Below are 16,755 nucleotides of genomic sequence, written 5' to 3'. Positions count from 1 at the left end.
GTTTTTTGCTCCTCAGCAGTGAATGGTAGCAGAATCAGGAGGGTCCATCCCAAGGATTATTTTGTTTGTTTTTCGTTTTGTTTTGGACAGAACAGTTCCATTTCCTCTCTCTTTCCCCCTCCTCACACAGTTTGCTCTCTCTCTGGTCATTCTGTGAGCACTTACAGCATCGTGGCAATGGTTCTGCCGATGCGATCGCATGAAGCGAAGAACCACCCCTCTGCAAAGGGCACCTCTGTGCTGCTGGGGCCTTTGTTCAGAAAAGCACTTAAGCGTGGGCTTCAATCTGCTCCAGCTCACAATGCTTAAGAGTTTTGCTGAATTAAAGCCTGAGCACGGCAGAAAAAGACGGGCTTAACTTTCTAGACTTGTTGTTGATGGATGCAGTGAGAGCTTTGCAGGTACAGGGCTGGGGGAAGGCAGGGCAGCACGCACCAGGCAGGGCCATGGGGCACAGGTCAGCCTCTTGGGAAAGGACCTGCATTCCCTGTGCCAGCTCCTGGAGGATGGGGAGAAAGGCTGAGACACTGGGGAGAAGTCAGGTGCCTGGAGGGGGAAGGTGGTGTGCATAGATAAACATGGGCCCCTCGGGCACACTGAGCCGCATGGAAGGAGGTGTGGAACAGCTCTGCAGCAGCGCAGGGCCCAGCAAAGAGCTGCAGCTTCCCCTCTCCTCTGTGCCTCGGCCTTCTCCTACTGCCTTGTGGTGGTTCAGTAGTGCAGCTTGGTGGGATGGGCTGGGGTAGAGGCACAGACACTGCGTGTAGCAGCAGGCAAGGCTCCTCTGTCCCCAGTGGTACTGAGGTGCCCCAGGGAGTGCCTGCCTTGCTGCTTGAGCAGCCCTGCTGGCTGTGCTCAGAGGATGGGGTGTGAGGGCAGGGGCTCTGCGCTGACCCCACAGAAGTCAGTTATGTCCATTGGGTGCCAAGTGAAAACGTCTGGTGTGCAAGATGGGGCCTGTGCTACAGCTGAGGGGCCTCCTGCAGCCCATCACCATACGATGTGAGTGGCTGAATAGGGGAAAAAGGGACAATTACAGAACCTGCAGCAAATGCCATTAAAGCAAAGGTCTTTGCCCCATCTCAGTTCTAGAAATTCCAGGTCTCTGTTCCCACACTCAGCCCCAGAAATGGGAGCTTCGTTACGTGTGCTAGAAAATACACAGCAGAGGGCAGGGGATATACCAAACAAAACAAAAACAAACAAAAGAATGAAACCCTGTAAAAATAAAAGCCACACAAAATAACTGATAGAGGAAAAGAACTCCAAAGTATTAAATAAACTACAAACTAGTAATAACAATATTTCATTTGTTTTCATTTGTTTCATCTCTACAAAATTCAAGTTAAAAATTCGGAATCGTGCAGCTCCGGTCAGTGCTAGGAGTGTGAAGTCAGCCTCAAACCACAGAGTTAAGGCCCCCCTCCCCTGCCACCCCCTACAAACAAACACTACATTGAAAAAAAAAAAAAAAAAAGAAAAAAAAAAATTGCACACAATTAACCGTATCTAAGGGCTTTAAGAAGGCAGGTGACCCCCCTCGTCCCCCTGGCATTGGTTGTTTCTCTTTTGTTCTATATATAGTAATAACCTTTACAGAAAAAAAAATACTGTACAACTTCTTAATTTTTTTTTTTGCCTTTCCTTTTGAAGCATCATGCGAACATTCTGTCCCCACATGTACACAGCCGTGCTGCTTGTTTATAAATCAGACCTGATCTACACCAGTTCCTAAGGGGTATAATTAAAAAAAAAAAAGCAATCTCAACTCCTTGAGGCCTTTATCTGCTCAGGGTAGAAACAAACTGTGGGGATCCCTTGGAGCTGAAGTGCTTGAGGAGGGGCTGCATGTAAGGAAAAAAAAACCAACCAGGCTTAAAGAGAAAAAGGGGCTCAGCTCAGACATGAGGAACCTTTCGCTAGGCTGGTGTACTTACAGACTGGCACTGAAAGAGCTATGACCAGAACGAGTCTGTACGGCTGGTCCTTCTGGAGCTGTGTGGATGCAGAGAAGCCCTCTTTCTCAGACTCTGGTGAGGATTTGGGGTCAGACAGCTACAACCTCACCTGCCCGAGTCCTGGGCAGTCTCCTGTAGTGTGTGTTCCCAGCCTGGGCTAGGAAAAGAGAGCAGGGAGAAGATGAACCTGTGACCAGGGAAAGCCCAAGCTTCTGGAGGCGGCAGGTCCCGGCTTATTAATCCCATTTACTCATGCAATGCCTGAACTATCAGCCCTACTCAGGAAAATGTATCAGTATGGGCACAGAAAAGCATCATTTTTTAGCTGGACTGCATCCTGGCCTCTGCTGGCATCTCCCCCCATCTGTCTGTGCTGTGTAGCTTGCGACAGCCTCACGTTTTGTGGCTGCAAGAACCAAGGCTAGGCAAATAGCTTTGTGGGTGCTGCAGAATGGTCCCCACCCAGTGCTGAGCAAAGAAGTGGGACATCCCACATGGGATCCTGAATGCCTGTCTGCCTTCTCCCTCTTCAGTGGTGCCTTCACCCTCTTCTGGAAGTCACCAGAGCTACATTTTAGTCCGTGCAGAAAGCCGTGCCCATCTCCAGTGAGAGGCAGGGGAGGAGGGCCTGGGGTGGGGACATCATACCTGCCATCATGGGACTGCGTGGGGCAGAGAGCAAGCAGTATTTTCAAGGCTGCGTTAACGGCTGGGATGCTCTGCTGTGAGCACAGTGCTCCTTGTGCTGCACCGTGGCACACAGTGTGTCAGCTCACAACCTCCTGACTCTACCGAGTCCTCCTGAGATGGGGATACTGAAGCACCACAAAAAAGCCTCACCCTCAACAGAGGGAAAGCACCTGGGGTTGGGATGAGATGGAACTGGATGGGAGTTGAACCCCAGCCCTCCAGTGTGACAAACCCTTTAACTGCCCGCTGCGCCCTTCCCGAGTTACTTCAGCTCAATCCCTACAGGCGGAACAGCAGGGATGGGGAGAGGTGCCTTACAGCTGTAGACAGAGAAAGTTTTACAATATAAATAGCATTCAAAATTATCATCATTAATAGTAAAAAGGATCTGGAAGAACAGAGGAGTGTCCCATTCCCACCCCTGCTCATTCATTAATGCATCCTCATTTGCGTGACAATAAATACCCACTCCCACCCTCTGCTGTCTGATGCCATCCATTTAATGCTGGAGAAAGAAGAGAGAGAGAGGGAGAAAGGTGGGGGAGAGAGAGCACCCCTCGCCCCCCTCCTTCCCACTGGCAAAAACTGAGCTAGTTGTCTTTGTGACACCAATTCCTTGCATATTATATATGTGTGTGTGTGTGTACATTATATATATAGAAGAGACACACACACAAATATATATTTCTACAATTCATTACCTGTTGTTCCCACCCACCCCCCTCCAAGAAGTGGAGATTATTATTAATATCGTACAACTGAAAACATGGAAAAAAAAAACAAACCCAGAAAGAAAAATGGGGGGACAGAACCCCACCCATAACAAAGGGTCCCCAGATGGGCGCAGGCCCCATGCACCTTTCAGGAGACAAGGAAAAGCAGCTGGTACCCTCGAGGTTCACGTCCATATAAAAGGGTACTTTTCTGCTGCATCCTGCCCCTGTGTTCTGTGATCTGCAGAATGAAGCAATGCAGCACCAGTCCCGCTGCGAACCTGTCTCTCTTACAGGGCCTGTGGAGTATAGGTTTCCTTCCTTCCTCTCTCTCGTGTGTGTGGCACGGAGTTTGTATTTCATTTGCCATCCCAATCTTTGTTCTTGCCTCATGTGGGGTCCCCTAAGTAATTCTGTAAGATCAAAACCAAACCACTGCTGCTGTTGTCTCTAGGATTAAGGAGAAGCTGCTGGAGCAACCGTAGAGGCTAGGGCAGCAGCGGGAGCCGGAGCAGGAGCTGAGGCTGGAGGAAGGGCAGGAGCTGCCTCGTCCTGCGGCCTGGAAGCATCACCATGGTCTGTGGAAGAAGAAGCACCCTCCTCTGGTTCCCCATCATCTTTAGTGGCCAGGCCCTCAGGGTCAGGCAGCGATTCTTCAGAATCCGTGTTCAGGTCTTCCTCTTCGTCATCCTCCTCATCGTCGTCATCGTCATCCTCCTCTTCATCATCCTCTTCTTCTTCGTTCATCTCCTCCTCGTCATCCTCTTCATCCTCTTGGGAAGAGTCATCTTCATCCTCCACCTCACCAGAGCCTGACGCCGCTGCCCCCGGCTCCTGAGGGCCGGTCCCGGCTCTGCTGGGGGAGGGCCCTTCAGCGACTTCTGACTGCTTCTTGCTGAGGTCCAGGGAGTCATTGAGGCCCACACCAGCCGCGTTCTGCAGGAAGAAGAGGGAGCTGCTGTTGTTGTCAGTGCTGAGGTTGAGGGAACTGTCCAGGTTGATGGAAGAGTTCTGGATGTCGTACTCAAGAGCGGAGTGGGCGAGGCCTTCGGGGCCAGGAGAGATGGCAGGCAGCTCCCCTCGCTCCTGCTTCTCATGCTTGCGCTTGTGCGAGTCCATCTGCGACATGCCCACCACCGTGTGTTTGCAGCCAGGGTAGGTGCAGTGGAAGTGGGAGCACTTGAGTTTGTACTTGCAGTCGGGCACCTCGCAGTCCACGCTCGAGCTGAACTGGCAGAAGCCGGCAGCGCTGATGACATCCTGCTTGCCGTGGTGCTTACGGTGGGCTGTCACCTTAGTGCTGTCAGTGCAGCGGAAGCCGCAGCGCAGACAGTGGAAGTGTGTGCTATTGCCAGAGAACTGACAGTCTGGGAAGTTGCAACTCAGTGAAGACTTGAAGCGCTTGAAATCATCCAATACCAGGTTGTCAACGCGGTCGTGGTGCTGGGCGTGCTTATACATGTGGGTACGGCCGCAGAACTTGTAGCCACAATTCTCCCGCGTGCAGTGGTAGTGGGTAACCTTGAGAGAGAATTGGCAGCTGGAGTCCTTGCAGTCCTCGTAGAGGTCGTAGCGCCGAAATCCCTCCAGCATCATCCCTTCATCCAGCATCTTGCGTGAGGATGCAGTCTTGCGGCGCTTGCCAAACGGGGACATGTCCTCAATAATCCAGAAACGCTTTTTGGCCCCCGAGGCAGTTGGCATAGTGATGGTATTCCCTGAGGAGAAAAAGTGAAGAGTGCTATTGCTGACAGGTCTCTCCTCATCCCCTAACTGTCCTGGCAAGTTCTCTATTTGCACAGGCAACACCACAACAGTCCCCCCCAGCAGCTCATCTCCCAGCTCTCAGTAAGCCTCGGCTCTGGGGCTGCTGGCTGACTGGTGCTGCACATCACTTCCTTTCATTTTCAGCACGTCCCCCCTCGCCTCCAATTGCCACTCTTGTATAACTTAATATTATCCAAATACCGCTGCTCCTTTTCTGTTTTGCAAATCTGAGAGTTTCTCCTGCTGCTCAGTTATCTCTAGTCTTGCTTTCCTCTTAAACTAAACTTTAATGCAGAGGAGTTGGCTTCTTTCAGTCCAAGGGCTGATGTGTTTTACAGCAGTTCATTGTGGTTCAAGTAGTAAATGAGTTTAAGCGTTTTAAAACCAGCAAGTGTACACTGCTTTCCCCTACCCAGGCTCCTTGTGAGCAGGACACCATAACACACTACAACTGCCAAGGGCAGGCAGGAAGTGGAGGAAGATCCCATGCGTGATTGAAAGTGCAAGGGGGGGAATTTATAGAAATAGGATGGACTTTGGCCAGGAGACTGCAACATCCCTCACTGTAATGAGCCTACATATTACGATGAGTGCACTTAGAAAGACAGATGGACAGATGTTCAATGGAGCCAATTCTCATCACCACTAGCCAGCGGACTCCAAGAGAAAATACCAGTTCTACAGCTTTCCCATGGGTCTCAAAAATCACATGATGCCCCTAGTAAATAAAGAGCCCTCATCCATCTTCCAGTTTCATTCACAGGGCCTGCACAACTGGCTAGTGCTCGTGTCCCCTAGGATCCAGCTGACATCAAGGACTCGACCTCATTATATCTATTAACTTTTTTTTCTTCTCTGCTTACTATTTCCAGAATCAAAATCTCTAGGACCAACATGCAGCAGACGAGGTTGGAGGCAAGAAGAATTTCACACCAGGTGCAAAACTGTGAGTGTAATTGGAAATTATAGCTTGCAATTAAAACACGCTTTTTTCCTTCTTTGCCCTCCACCTTCATGCTGAGATTGCCATCCTTTCAAAGAGAGGCACAATTTGAGACATGCAGTGCATGGAACCTGAGAATCCAGAGCAGCCCGTATCCTCGTCCAGGAGACTGAGGCAACAGTCATTTGTTCAAATGCTGTGGGATCGTTTTCTCCTTGCTGACAAGCAGGTATAAAAGCAATGGATGCTATCTTTGCTATACCTGCCTTGCTAGCTTGCAACTCTTTAGATGAAAAGGATTTGGACGATTATCCAAGGAAGCCTCCAAATGTTAAACATACACCATACTGAAAGGTGCAGGTCTACAGGCAGGGTAGCAGCAACCTGACCTCCCCATACAGTGGCATCCTGGTGTGCACGGGCTATACAGGTTGCTGTGTGAGCAGAGAGCAAAAGATCTTTCACATCCATTCGTTTCATGCACTTGTGCTCAAACTGCAAATAAGAGCACCAGTTTGGGGCATGCATGCTGAGATCACTGTGGTGGAACTGCACACGAAGGCTAGTTTAACCAGCTGCCAGTGAAAGAGTAGCTTTCTATCACTGCTTATTTTCTATTAGCAGTAGAGTCCACGACCAGATCATTCTGCATCCCCCCTTGCAAATGTACTGTAAAGTCTTCTCTGCTCCTAGGCACACCTGGACAAATCCCTGCGATCCACATCAACTCCTTCCTCCCCCACCTACAAGAAATTACAGCCAAACCACCAAGAATGGATGCTATTCTTGTTTGCCTTCACATAGTACTGCAGGATGAGGCATTGTAAAGAGAAGACAGAATACCTGGGAAATAAAGAGAATTTGGAATCTGACCTGTTTAAAACTCAATGCATTTGCTCAGCTTTTACAGCAGCCCAAACAGATGTGCTTAAAACTTCAGCTGAACCAATTTTGTTTTCCTCATACAGCAAAGTTTCAGAACAAGGGTATGAAAAAGAAGATAACCTGCTACACTCATCAGCCATTGGACAGCGTTCAGTCCCTAAAGCTCAGCTGGAGATTATAAACCTCAGCAGATTTAATCCTGACCAAATCTCAACAGTAAGTGTAATGCCATAAGCTTGTCTTCTCAACTAATAACAATGTAAACACTTCAAAAAACTATATGAAGATCAATAGGTAAAAACAAAAGAAACTTAAAAATATGTGATTAGAGAAAAGAACAACACAAAGTAAGATATTGTAGGTAGCATGCAAATCAGTTAAAAATACAGTTTAGCATGTATTTTGGTCACTAGAAAACACTGTTCTGGATGGGGCGGATGCTTCTCCAGCCAAATCCCATGACAAAAACCTCTGAACTTCCAAGCAGAGCTGGTCCTCCAGCCATACTTCCCCACCATTTGCCCCAGATTTGCATGTTACTACACATGCACACACTAAAGCTGGCAGGAAGAATGACTGGGACGTTTATAGGCTGCCAGAATCCTCTTTAGTGTGAAACAAATATGCTCTTGATTAACTAGAAAAGAGCTGGGAGTTGGGAAAAGAAGCCAAAGCTGAGACACACCCTAAAAACCATTCCAGCCAGAATGAGAATCCCCAGCCTGAGCCACCTCTGATCTTAGTCACACATGGGAAACATGGCAGCCTGAAACTAAAGCTCTAAATGTATTGTGTGCAGCTGTAAGAGCAGCTGCAAACCGTGAGTGTGAGAAACAGCCCGAGATGCCTGATGATGTCATCAAAGTGACACTGACTGTACTTCCCTCTGCTACTTGTGCTGAGGAAAGCAGCCCTGAATTTTATGGTTTTATATGTGAACAGGAAGCAGTGAGGCTGAAAGGAGCTATAAAACTACTGGAGCTGGGTACCCTGTCAGACATTGACCTACCAAGATGTACACAACACCAGTAGGCACTGGCCTAGGGGGCCTTGAAGTTCTAATGCAGAGGTCCAAGTTCATTAATGCTACAAGAGCAAAGGTCTGCTTTGTGGCCATCCTGCTGTTATCAAGAGCTGAAAAGTGAATTTTTACACTATGGGTTATTGCTCGATTTCTCTCATAGTTTGGAGTTGGCTTGAAAATTCTCTCAGGTATCTGAATTTTTCACAATGATCTGCTCTGCTTTTTGGCTGCCCTTCATAGCTGTGGTTACCATGTCAGCAGACAAAGGGAGCAGGCATGAAGGGCCCTTGGATAATGTTAAGTGAGACACAGAGTGACAAAGGCTTTTTTTTAACTGACTCAAAAGGTGCAGAGAAAAATGTGGGCAAGGTGAGTGGGGAAGGAGATGGGCAAAGGACACTAAGAGAGAAAGCAAAGTGTTACCTGCTGCATCCTGAACTAAGGGAACGTCACTTTTTACTGGAGTTGGAGTGGCAATGATGGGCGAAAACCCAGTGGTGCTGGCGGCAGGCATGACAATGCCTCTGCTGGATCCAAGAGTGGCACTGAGCAGAGAGTATGAGAGACAAGATGGAGAGAAAAGATAGGGGAGGGTGGGAATGGGAGACCTAAGCAGGGCTTGTGAGAAAGATGGAGGCAGAGGTGGAGGTTGAGGTGCATTGTGGGTAGCATCATCGGCAGCAGCAGTGGCAGTAGAAGGAACCAGGCAGCCTGGAGAACGTGGAGAGAGAAAAAAAAAAAGCAGAAAAAAAGGAAAACAAAAACAAGAAACAAACAAACAAAAAGAAAAAAAAAAGAAAAAAATAAAATGAGAACCCAAGAGCGGAAGCAGTATGATGAAAATGGAGAATACATTAACAAATGTACGAAACAGAACTGTAACAGAGAAGAAACAGAAGGTGAGGAACTGACAGCATCAGGAAGAGGAAGGTTGTCTCTGCAGAAGGTGAGGTGGCTTTAATGGCATGGAGGAGCAGCCACAGGCTTTCAAGCAGAAATTCCTGCTTGTCTGGTCCTTGCACATTTCTGCGGTGCCAGCTCGTGCCAACTAACAACCACGAGCCCTGTCTCAGCTCTGGGCAGGGGCAGTTGCTCACTACCTGCATAGCAGTGAGGGGCCTTTTCCTAGGAAATGTGACTTGCTGGGATGGTGCTGGAGAGAGTGCCAGAAATCACTGTCCCACCAAAGCTCTCTGGAGGAGCTTTAATGCCATGGTGCATCCACTGTCACAATGCAGCAGTGCTCATCTGATGGTAACATATGGTTAGATGTGCTATTTTATAACCTTCATATATGTGCTATGGGAATGCAAAGCAGGAGAATGTTGGTGAGATTAAAGCAAACTGAGGGAGGCAGACTATCTAGAACACACCTCACCCTGGGAAGGACAGCTGAGAGATCCCTGAATCCACACTAGATGATAACAGAATTCGTAAGAGAAACTAGACTTCTGAAGAGATAACTACGTAACAACTACGTGGTAACTATGGGGCAGGAGGAGATGGCTGCTTGTTATCCTTGCAAACAGGAAATAAGGGCAGAAACTTATTTCTAAAAAGAGGAGAATGATGGCAGTCTCCTCTGTGTAACACTTTGCAAAGTGGCACAATGGTTTTTGCACGAGAAAGGGAGCCCAGTGAGCTGCTGTTATGTGGTGCTTTCTGAAGACAGGGTAGTCTTTTTTCCCCTTCTGTATCTAATATTTGCTATTGTACAGCCTTTCTGTACCTCAGCACTATTTAAAAAAAAGTCTGACTTCACACGTTGCACAAAAAAAACCCCAAAAGATAACTGGGGAAATGCCAGGGACAGAAAGAGCCCCACAATTCTTAATTATTATTATTTTTTAAAGCAACTATACAACTGGATCCAGTCCAAAACATGGGATAAAAACCTCTGTCCAGGGGAAAAGAAAGATGCACTGTTAGTTCACAGACCCCTGAGGTGCACTTTCTGATGCATCTCTTGTCTCAATGATGGAGGGAGCTAAGTTACAAGACACTACCATGAAACAAACACAGTTTATAAGGTGCAGTTGTCCTTTATCCTCTCTCCATGAGTTAGTCTCCCAAGAGAGTAGGTAGCTGACTATCCATTTCACCCCGCCTTACCTGCTGATGTACTTTCATTGCCCACTGGAGTGCTGGAGCAGCTGCGGTCCATATTGGAAGATTCAGAAGAGATCCCCCCAGGGCTACAGCCAGTGTAATCCATGTACTCATCTGTTTCAGTGTCCATCATGCTCGGGGGTCCCTGAAAGGAAGCCGGGGTTCCTGATGAGGCTGGGCTGGGCGCCATGCTGCCAACCTGGGGGAGATTTTCATTTCTTGGAGTGTGGCCAATAACCTGCAGCAAGAAAGCAGGATGGGGACTTTCACACCAAAAGCAAGATGCCAAGACCAAAACCATCTGTCGGCACGTTTATTTCTCTCTGCCACTGCTCATGAGGAATAAATGGAACATGCTCATGAGTGAAACCCATGGCACTGTGGCTAGCAGCATGCATCTTCCTTCACTGGGAGCTCTGAGCATTAAACTTGGCACGTGTATCCTGGTATGTGAATTGTGATGCGCTCAGAGGCTGGGAGTGTTAATCTTGGCAATGATATCCTGGTGCACGGATTCTGATGCATTCAGAAACAGGAGGTGTTGATCTTGGCATTGCTGTCTTACGGTGGTAGGTCCTGCTGCATTTAGGGACAGGGAGTACGACTACTGGCCCTAGTGCCTGCCTGCTGAGACATGCAATGGGATCACAGGCAGAAACCAGTGACCTGAGTGTGTGCTGCTGTGCTCATACAGCTGCTGTGACCTGGTCACCAGTGGATAGATGCACCTGGACAGGTAACCAGAAGCAATGCATAACCAAATGTATCAGTAAGTGCCTACTAAGCCCTAAGGAATAGAGAAAACTGGAGTTAGGATATAAAAATACAGAATGGCAGTGGCAATACAGCATGTAGCTTTGCTATACACAATTTCAGCAGCAGCAGCTAGTGGAATTAACCAATTAATTTAGTGACAGGGAAGAACAACTAAAAGGGACTTCTCATCCCCATGTTGTGGAACGAAAGGGGGTTCCCATCGTGCTTTCACAGGTGGCACCTTTTGCTTTACACATACCAGACAATGTCCTAAGGGGTAGATCAGTCACAGGGGTTTAAATAAAGCTTGCTTGTTTCATCTCTTAAGTCTGGGGGCGTTAAAGCAGGGATAAGAGGAGCAAAGAGGAGGTTGCAGGACTGCTGCCATTCTGAGCAGGTGGTCAATGCTGCAATTTGAGTTTATTTGTGCAACAGACAAACCAGTTGCTGTCAGCTGTGTTAGGAAATAAAAGTGACTGCACTGCCCTGCGTAACTCCCAGTCAGCAGAGAAATGTTGAGACTGGTATTCCTCCCAGCTGAGATAGAAGCAGCAAATAATTCTTTATGTGCAACAGGAAATGTTTGCTTTAACCAGTGTGTTCAATTCTTCCACATCCTAAGCACTTCAATTTTAATAAGCCAATTGGTGTATACTGAAGAGAGCAGGGAAGGAGTGCAAGTTGTAAATATGAATATTTCAGTGTTATCCTTTGAAATGTTTCTCTGTAGTACTCACAAGGAAAGGCTGTTTAGATTAAGTAACGCTTTGATGTCTACGCTTTATCATCTCTCCTCATATTACAGAAGTCAAAACAGCCAAAGCTAGCTTAGGTAAACTCATGCTTCCCAGGTGTGCTCCTCAGTACAGACACGTATCCTTAAGACTGGCTATGAGTGCCTTGGAATTAATGCAGTTCTGCAGCAGGTAATCAATGGTTCTATCACTACAGTCAGACCTACAATGTAAAAAAAAACAAAAAACAAGACCAGTGACTCACCTGAGTAGGAACACGATCAAAATTCTTCCCCAGCATCCTTCTCATGTGCTTTCTGGCATGGGATGTCATTTGGTGCTTCAGCAGGAAGGAGAACTGGCAGCCTTCTCGAATACAGTGGAAGTGGCTGTTCACCTGGTTGTATTTGCAACCTGCAGACACAGAGCCTACATATGTAGTACATGAAAGGTACCAAGAAGAAGACAGACCATAAGGAAGATGGTCTGGAGCCAGGACAAGACTGCTGTTACAGGGATTTCTGTTGGATTGGAGATTATCAGTGGCCATGGGCTCTTCAGGAGCAGTCATGAATGAAAATAGCAGGTTTCTTGTTTTTTGTTTTTCTTTTTGCCTGCTCAGCAACTGAAAAAGAGGGTTACACTTAAGAAGGGGACCAGCAGCAGACCAGTCCCATCCCTCTTTGTTTTGTTATAGAGAAAGTAACCATTATTTTTAGTAGTGTCCAATACTCCCCAGTCTTAGCCAGTGCATTTTCTTTTCCAAAGGGAATAAAACCAAGACATTTGACTGTATTGTCACATTTACAGTTGAAAATATATGCTCACAAGTAGATTTGAAAGGAAAAGTTCTTTTTCTCCCTTTAACTATGCTCTCTGAACAGGGGAACAGTTGCTTAGAAGCACCAGCTCCTGGACAGGACAGCGTACGCTGCCTGGTCAGACAGAAAAGCTAGGAAGTGTTTACTGCCACTCCAAATGAGCAGTGTAATAGGGGCGGCCACTAAACAATTTATAGAGCTGTGGTACACCACACTGCACAGAATCATAGAATACCCCAAGTTGGAAAGGACCCATAACACATTCTGCTCCTTGCAGAAACTGCCATGTATGCTGGGAGTTTGTGTATCTTGTTAACAGACTGTCCTGAATAGCTGCATTCTGCAGCAGACAAATAATGGCTTATTGCTCTGTTTTTACTGCAGCATCAACAGTCGGGTTGTGCCTGCTCTCCATCATCCCCTGTACATCACCTTATGCACACACAGGCACAGAGCCCCAGCTGTATTCATCTGTCTACACCCACTGCCTTTACTTACATCCCTATATACAGTTTTCACTCTCTCTGTACGTATACACAAATACACCTATACTTACATACACAAAAACATATAATATTAATCTATTGATCTAATATGCGTGTGTTCACCAACTTTCACAGCCCCTCAAGCAGGCCAGTGCTTCTGCACCTGCTGTATGCATACTTAACCTACAACAGAGAGCTGCACAGCAAAACAGACATGCGTTTACATGCTGGTATGCTCATCTACACCCACACAAACACATCCACCTACCCCATCCAGCACGCTCCCTGTCTCTACGTAGGCCAAAGCAGAGAGCTGGCTAAACATACACTTCACACACGGCAAGCCCAAGCTATAGGCACTTGTACATCCCAGTGGATGCGTGTACCCCTCCGACCCCCAAATAAACACTGCTGACACAGGCACAGCCCATAGCCATCTCGCTGCCAAGCAGCTCCTGAATCACCCAGCCCATCTTTAGCTCACAGACAGCGTTTTATGTGCAAGCCAAGTTGGTGTTTGTTTAGGTATTCCACTCCCCCACAGCCCCACCTCGTTTGTCCTCCCCATCACGTCCCGTTCTTCAGGATGAAGAACAAACAGCGCTGGTGGGATTGAAACGGTATCAGCAAAGGGCAGGTGAAGGCTCGCCCGTTGCCAAGGCAGCCGTGTAGGCTGGGTGTCATGTATCACTGTCCTGCTTTGTCTAACCCCTTCTATCACCTGAAACGCCTAAAGTTGAGTAAATAACAGCAACTGCTGAATCCAGTGACATGTGTAAATGAGACCTAGGTGAGTACTGGCTCTGGAGTGTTGACACTCATTACCCCAGTTACCACAAACAAGTTGCCATTTGGGTACAAATTCCTGCTGTTTGGTTCTGCTTACTGTGGCTGTTACCCTGCAATGCTCAAGAACGAACAACATCGGGCAGGAGGAATGGACAAGAAGGTCAGACGTGTTATTCCAAACCCCACTATGATTCAGCCTTAAGCCAGGACCAATAGGAAGATTGGCTTTGTGATAACAGTAAGGCAAAAGGCAACGGAGCGAGCCCTGGGAGGTGAGGATGGAGCTGAGCTGCAGCTTTCCCTAGGGACTGCCTCCAGCACAGAGCGCTGCGCTTCAGCTCGAGGACACCTCCCTGGGAACGTGTTCTGCTTTCTGTTGCTGCACGTTTGTTTTACCAGCTTTACACTAGAGGCTCTTAGATTTAATAACTGCTATAGTGCTGCTAATAGTTTTGGCAAATGGGCAAGCCATGGTGTGAGGCTGTGTGCACGGCAGGGTTTCCTTTGGCTGCGTGCTGGTGCAGGGCTGCCATGAAGGCACAGTGCTCGCTCTGCTGCTCACAGACAGCTGTGCAGAACAGGGTCAGGAGAAAGGAGCAGTTTACTGCATGCCCTTCTCTGTACTTCTGTCTCAGGTTATTTACCCTTTGGCTTTCAGGATGCAGCCCTGGCAACAGCAACAGAAAAACAAAAGTCATCTGAAGCTGCGTGGAGTCAGGCACGGCCGCAGCCAGAGGTCGATACAGCAGGACTCTGCATGAGAGTCTCATCAGAACAGACATTTCCCATATGCTGCTTTTACTCCTAAGAGCATCCTTCAACTCTGCCCAAGACAAGCAGTAGGTCCAAAGACTGCAAAGTCTCCCCCCAAAGAACAAGAAAAATAAATATTTTTAAACGGCCTTTAAAATCAAAAGGAAGAACAAAGGGGAACCTGTATCTCCAAACAAGTGTGTGTGTATGTACATAAAATCCTCTGTACTACAGCTCCTAGTCATATAAGATCTTTGATCTATTTGAGAAAATAGGAATCCTCATGCCTCAACACAGGGAGATCAGGAACTGATTTCTGGTTGATCTGTTTCTCGTTTAGTAATTTAATTAGTCTAACTCATATGCTTTAACTCATTCCATTCTTATCCTGGGCGTAGGAAAGACGTGCAAAGGGTGAGGGAGCAAGAAGACAACTCACCTAATCTGCCACATTCTTCTCGCTTGGTGAAATACTTGAAGCCATTGGCTGCCCTCCTCTCTGCCTTCTCGTGTTTCTTCACGTGCCAGGGCAGCTTGGTGGTGATGTTAGTCACAAAGTAGCAGCCAGGACGAAGGCAGTGGTAATGCCCTCGCATCCTGAATTCACAGTGCTGGAAGAGAGCAAGTAGGTGGGTTACTTAAAGCACACGTGAAACAAATGCACTCTCGTTTGCCTGCTGCTAATGCTGTCCCTCTGAGAGAAGAGAGGTGTGAGCTGATACTCTGGATTACATCCACTTTATTTTCCATGAGCCACAAGGCAAACTTGTGCCCTGCCACGTATTCTGCACTGCACTGTTCTACCCTGAAATATCCCAAACCCCAGCCAAGATTCCATCACTTCTCTTAACTTGTGGGTTTTCCCAGTAGTCACAGAGCTTCACTTCATATCATCCTGCAGCTCTGAGCTCATCTGAGCTACCCTGCCCACCCAAGTCACACATAAAAAGCAGTGGGATTTCTTGTTCAATGGAAACCCGACAGTAGATCAGGTAATTAAGATCCTTCTTCCACGGATCTGTCATCAGACCAGGAATGAAACCCTTGGCCTCAGTTCCTGTTGCACTGCCTACTTGTTCCTGCACACATCCTCAGGATGGGACACTCTGAATCACTCTTACCTGGTTTGGACAGAGACACTGCAGAGAATAGTAAGCAAACTGGTCTCGCACATTCACCAAATTATTGTTGGGGTTGATGTGGTCCAGGCAGTGGGATTCTGCTTTGCCAGAGGTTTTGCACACATACTTGCAGTTCCCAAAGAGACAGTGGAAGTGGAATTTATTGGCATACTTGCAGTCCGTTGCCAGGCAGGGATCACTGGAATACAGCCAAAACCCAATCATCACCTTCACTCATTTCACACATTTGTTTCTTTGCCAACATTTAATTCAAGGGGAGCCCAGCTGAAGTCTCTGTTCCAAACATGGCCTACAGATTTCCCATAGCCTCCTTTCTCTTTAATAACATTGATGCTGGCAATACTACTGCAACTCTAACAAGTCTGTGCACTTTCTTAATTAAGATTATTAAAATACAGCAATGCATGGTGGGATCTGTAGTTTCTGAGGGCCACGATTCTAATTTAAAGCTTTCTTTCAAGATCCAATCCTCAGTGGTAATTCAGACACCTCGTAATCACACTGGTAAATGCCAGGTCTTGCCCCAGTTAGACAAAATCTGCAGCAGTCTCGTTAAACACCGAAGTGATTTTGGCTTCTTACTCCCCCTGCTTTTGAACTGTGCACACAGAGGTCAGATAGGAGGTAGCTGAACACTGATCTCTTGGATGCTGAGCACTGTATCCAATGTTACTTACTCAGGGACATGAAAAATAATTAATACACTTCCTTGGAAGCAGACAGATGGCTGTCAGTGCATGGCGTGACAGTCCATCAGCCTCAACAACTAAACTGCAATGCCCAACCTGACTGTAGACTCTGAGGCCTTCTGTAAACCACCTAACTTCTGCTCATCTGTACACCAGAAACAGAACCATCATCACAGCACTGTACTTTTAGTTACCTTACAGCTGTAAAGATGCTACGCTCCCCTCTGTTGCCTTTAGCATCAAAAATACTGCAAAGAACATTTATTTCTGTTTACCTCCCATGAGGTATAAAAAAAAAGGCTGCAGTGATACGTACATAAAGTTTATTTCTCCTCTGAACTCTTATCTAAAAGTGCTCCCAGATGTACTGGAAAATCCTGCTGTACATTTTTCCCCCTAGCATAGTTGAGGCTATGTTCTAGAGCTTATAGAAGCAAGTTTTCTTCAAGATAAAGCCTAGACTGTCTATTGGACAGAAGGCACCTCAGTGGGTGAAT

The 16,755-nt window shown here is 47.3% G+C and overlaps 1 protein-coding gene across 1 annotated transcript in view; it reads right to left on the bottom strand.

The window, feature by feature from the left end:
- Positions 1-308: 308 nt before the first annotated feature.
- CASZ1 (castor zinc finger 1) overlaps positions 309-16,755 on the bottom strand; it is a 74,325-nt gene continuing 57,878 nt past the window's right edge. The window contains exons 14-18 of the mRNA XM_042883451.1: positions 15,549-15,747; positions 14,867-15,038; positions 11,845-11,993; positions 10,093-10,327; positions 309-5,079 (exon numbers count right to left, since the gene is read on the bottom strand). Of these exons, the coding sequence (XP_042739385.1) occupies positions 3,818-5,079; positions 10,093-10,327; positions 11,845-11,993; positions 14,867-15,038; positions 15,549-15,747 (2,017 nt within the window). The 3' untranslated portion in view covers positions 309-3,817. The remainder of the gene's footprint in view (positions 5,080-10,092; positions 10,328-11,844; positions 11,994-14,866; positions 15,039-15,548; positions 15,748-16,755) is intronic.

This window comes from Lagopus leucura, unplaced genomic scaffold, assembly GCF_019238085.1.
Source record: "Lagopus leucura isolate 7727_CA_CO unplaced genomic scaffold, USGS_WTPT01 Super-Scaffold_100037, whole genome shotgun sequence".
Lineage (NCBI taxonomy): Eukaryota > Metazoa > Chordata > Aves > Galliformes > Phasianidae > Lagopus > Lagopus leucura.
The sequence above is the reverse complement of the archived record's forward strand: the minus strand, read 5'-3'. Positions and strand labels throughout refer to the sequence as shown.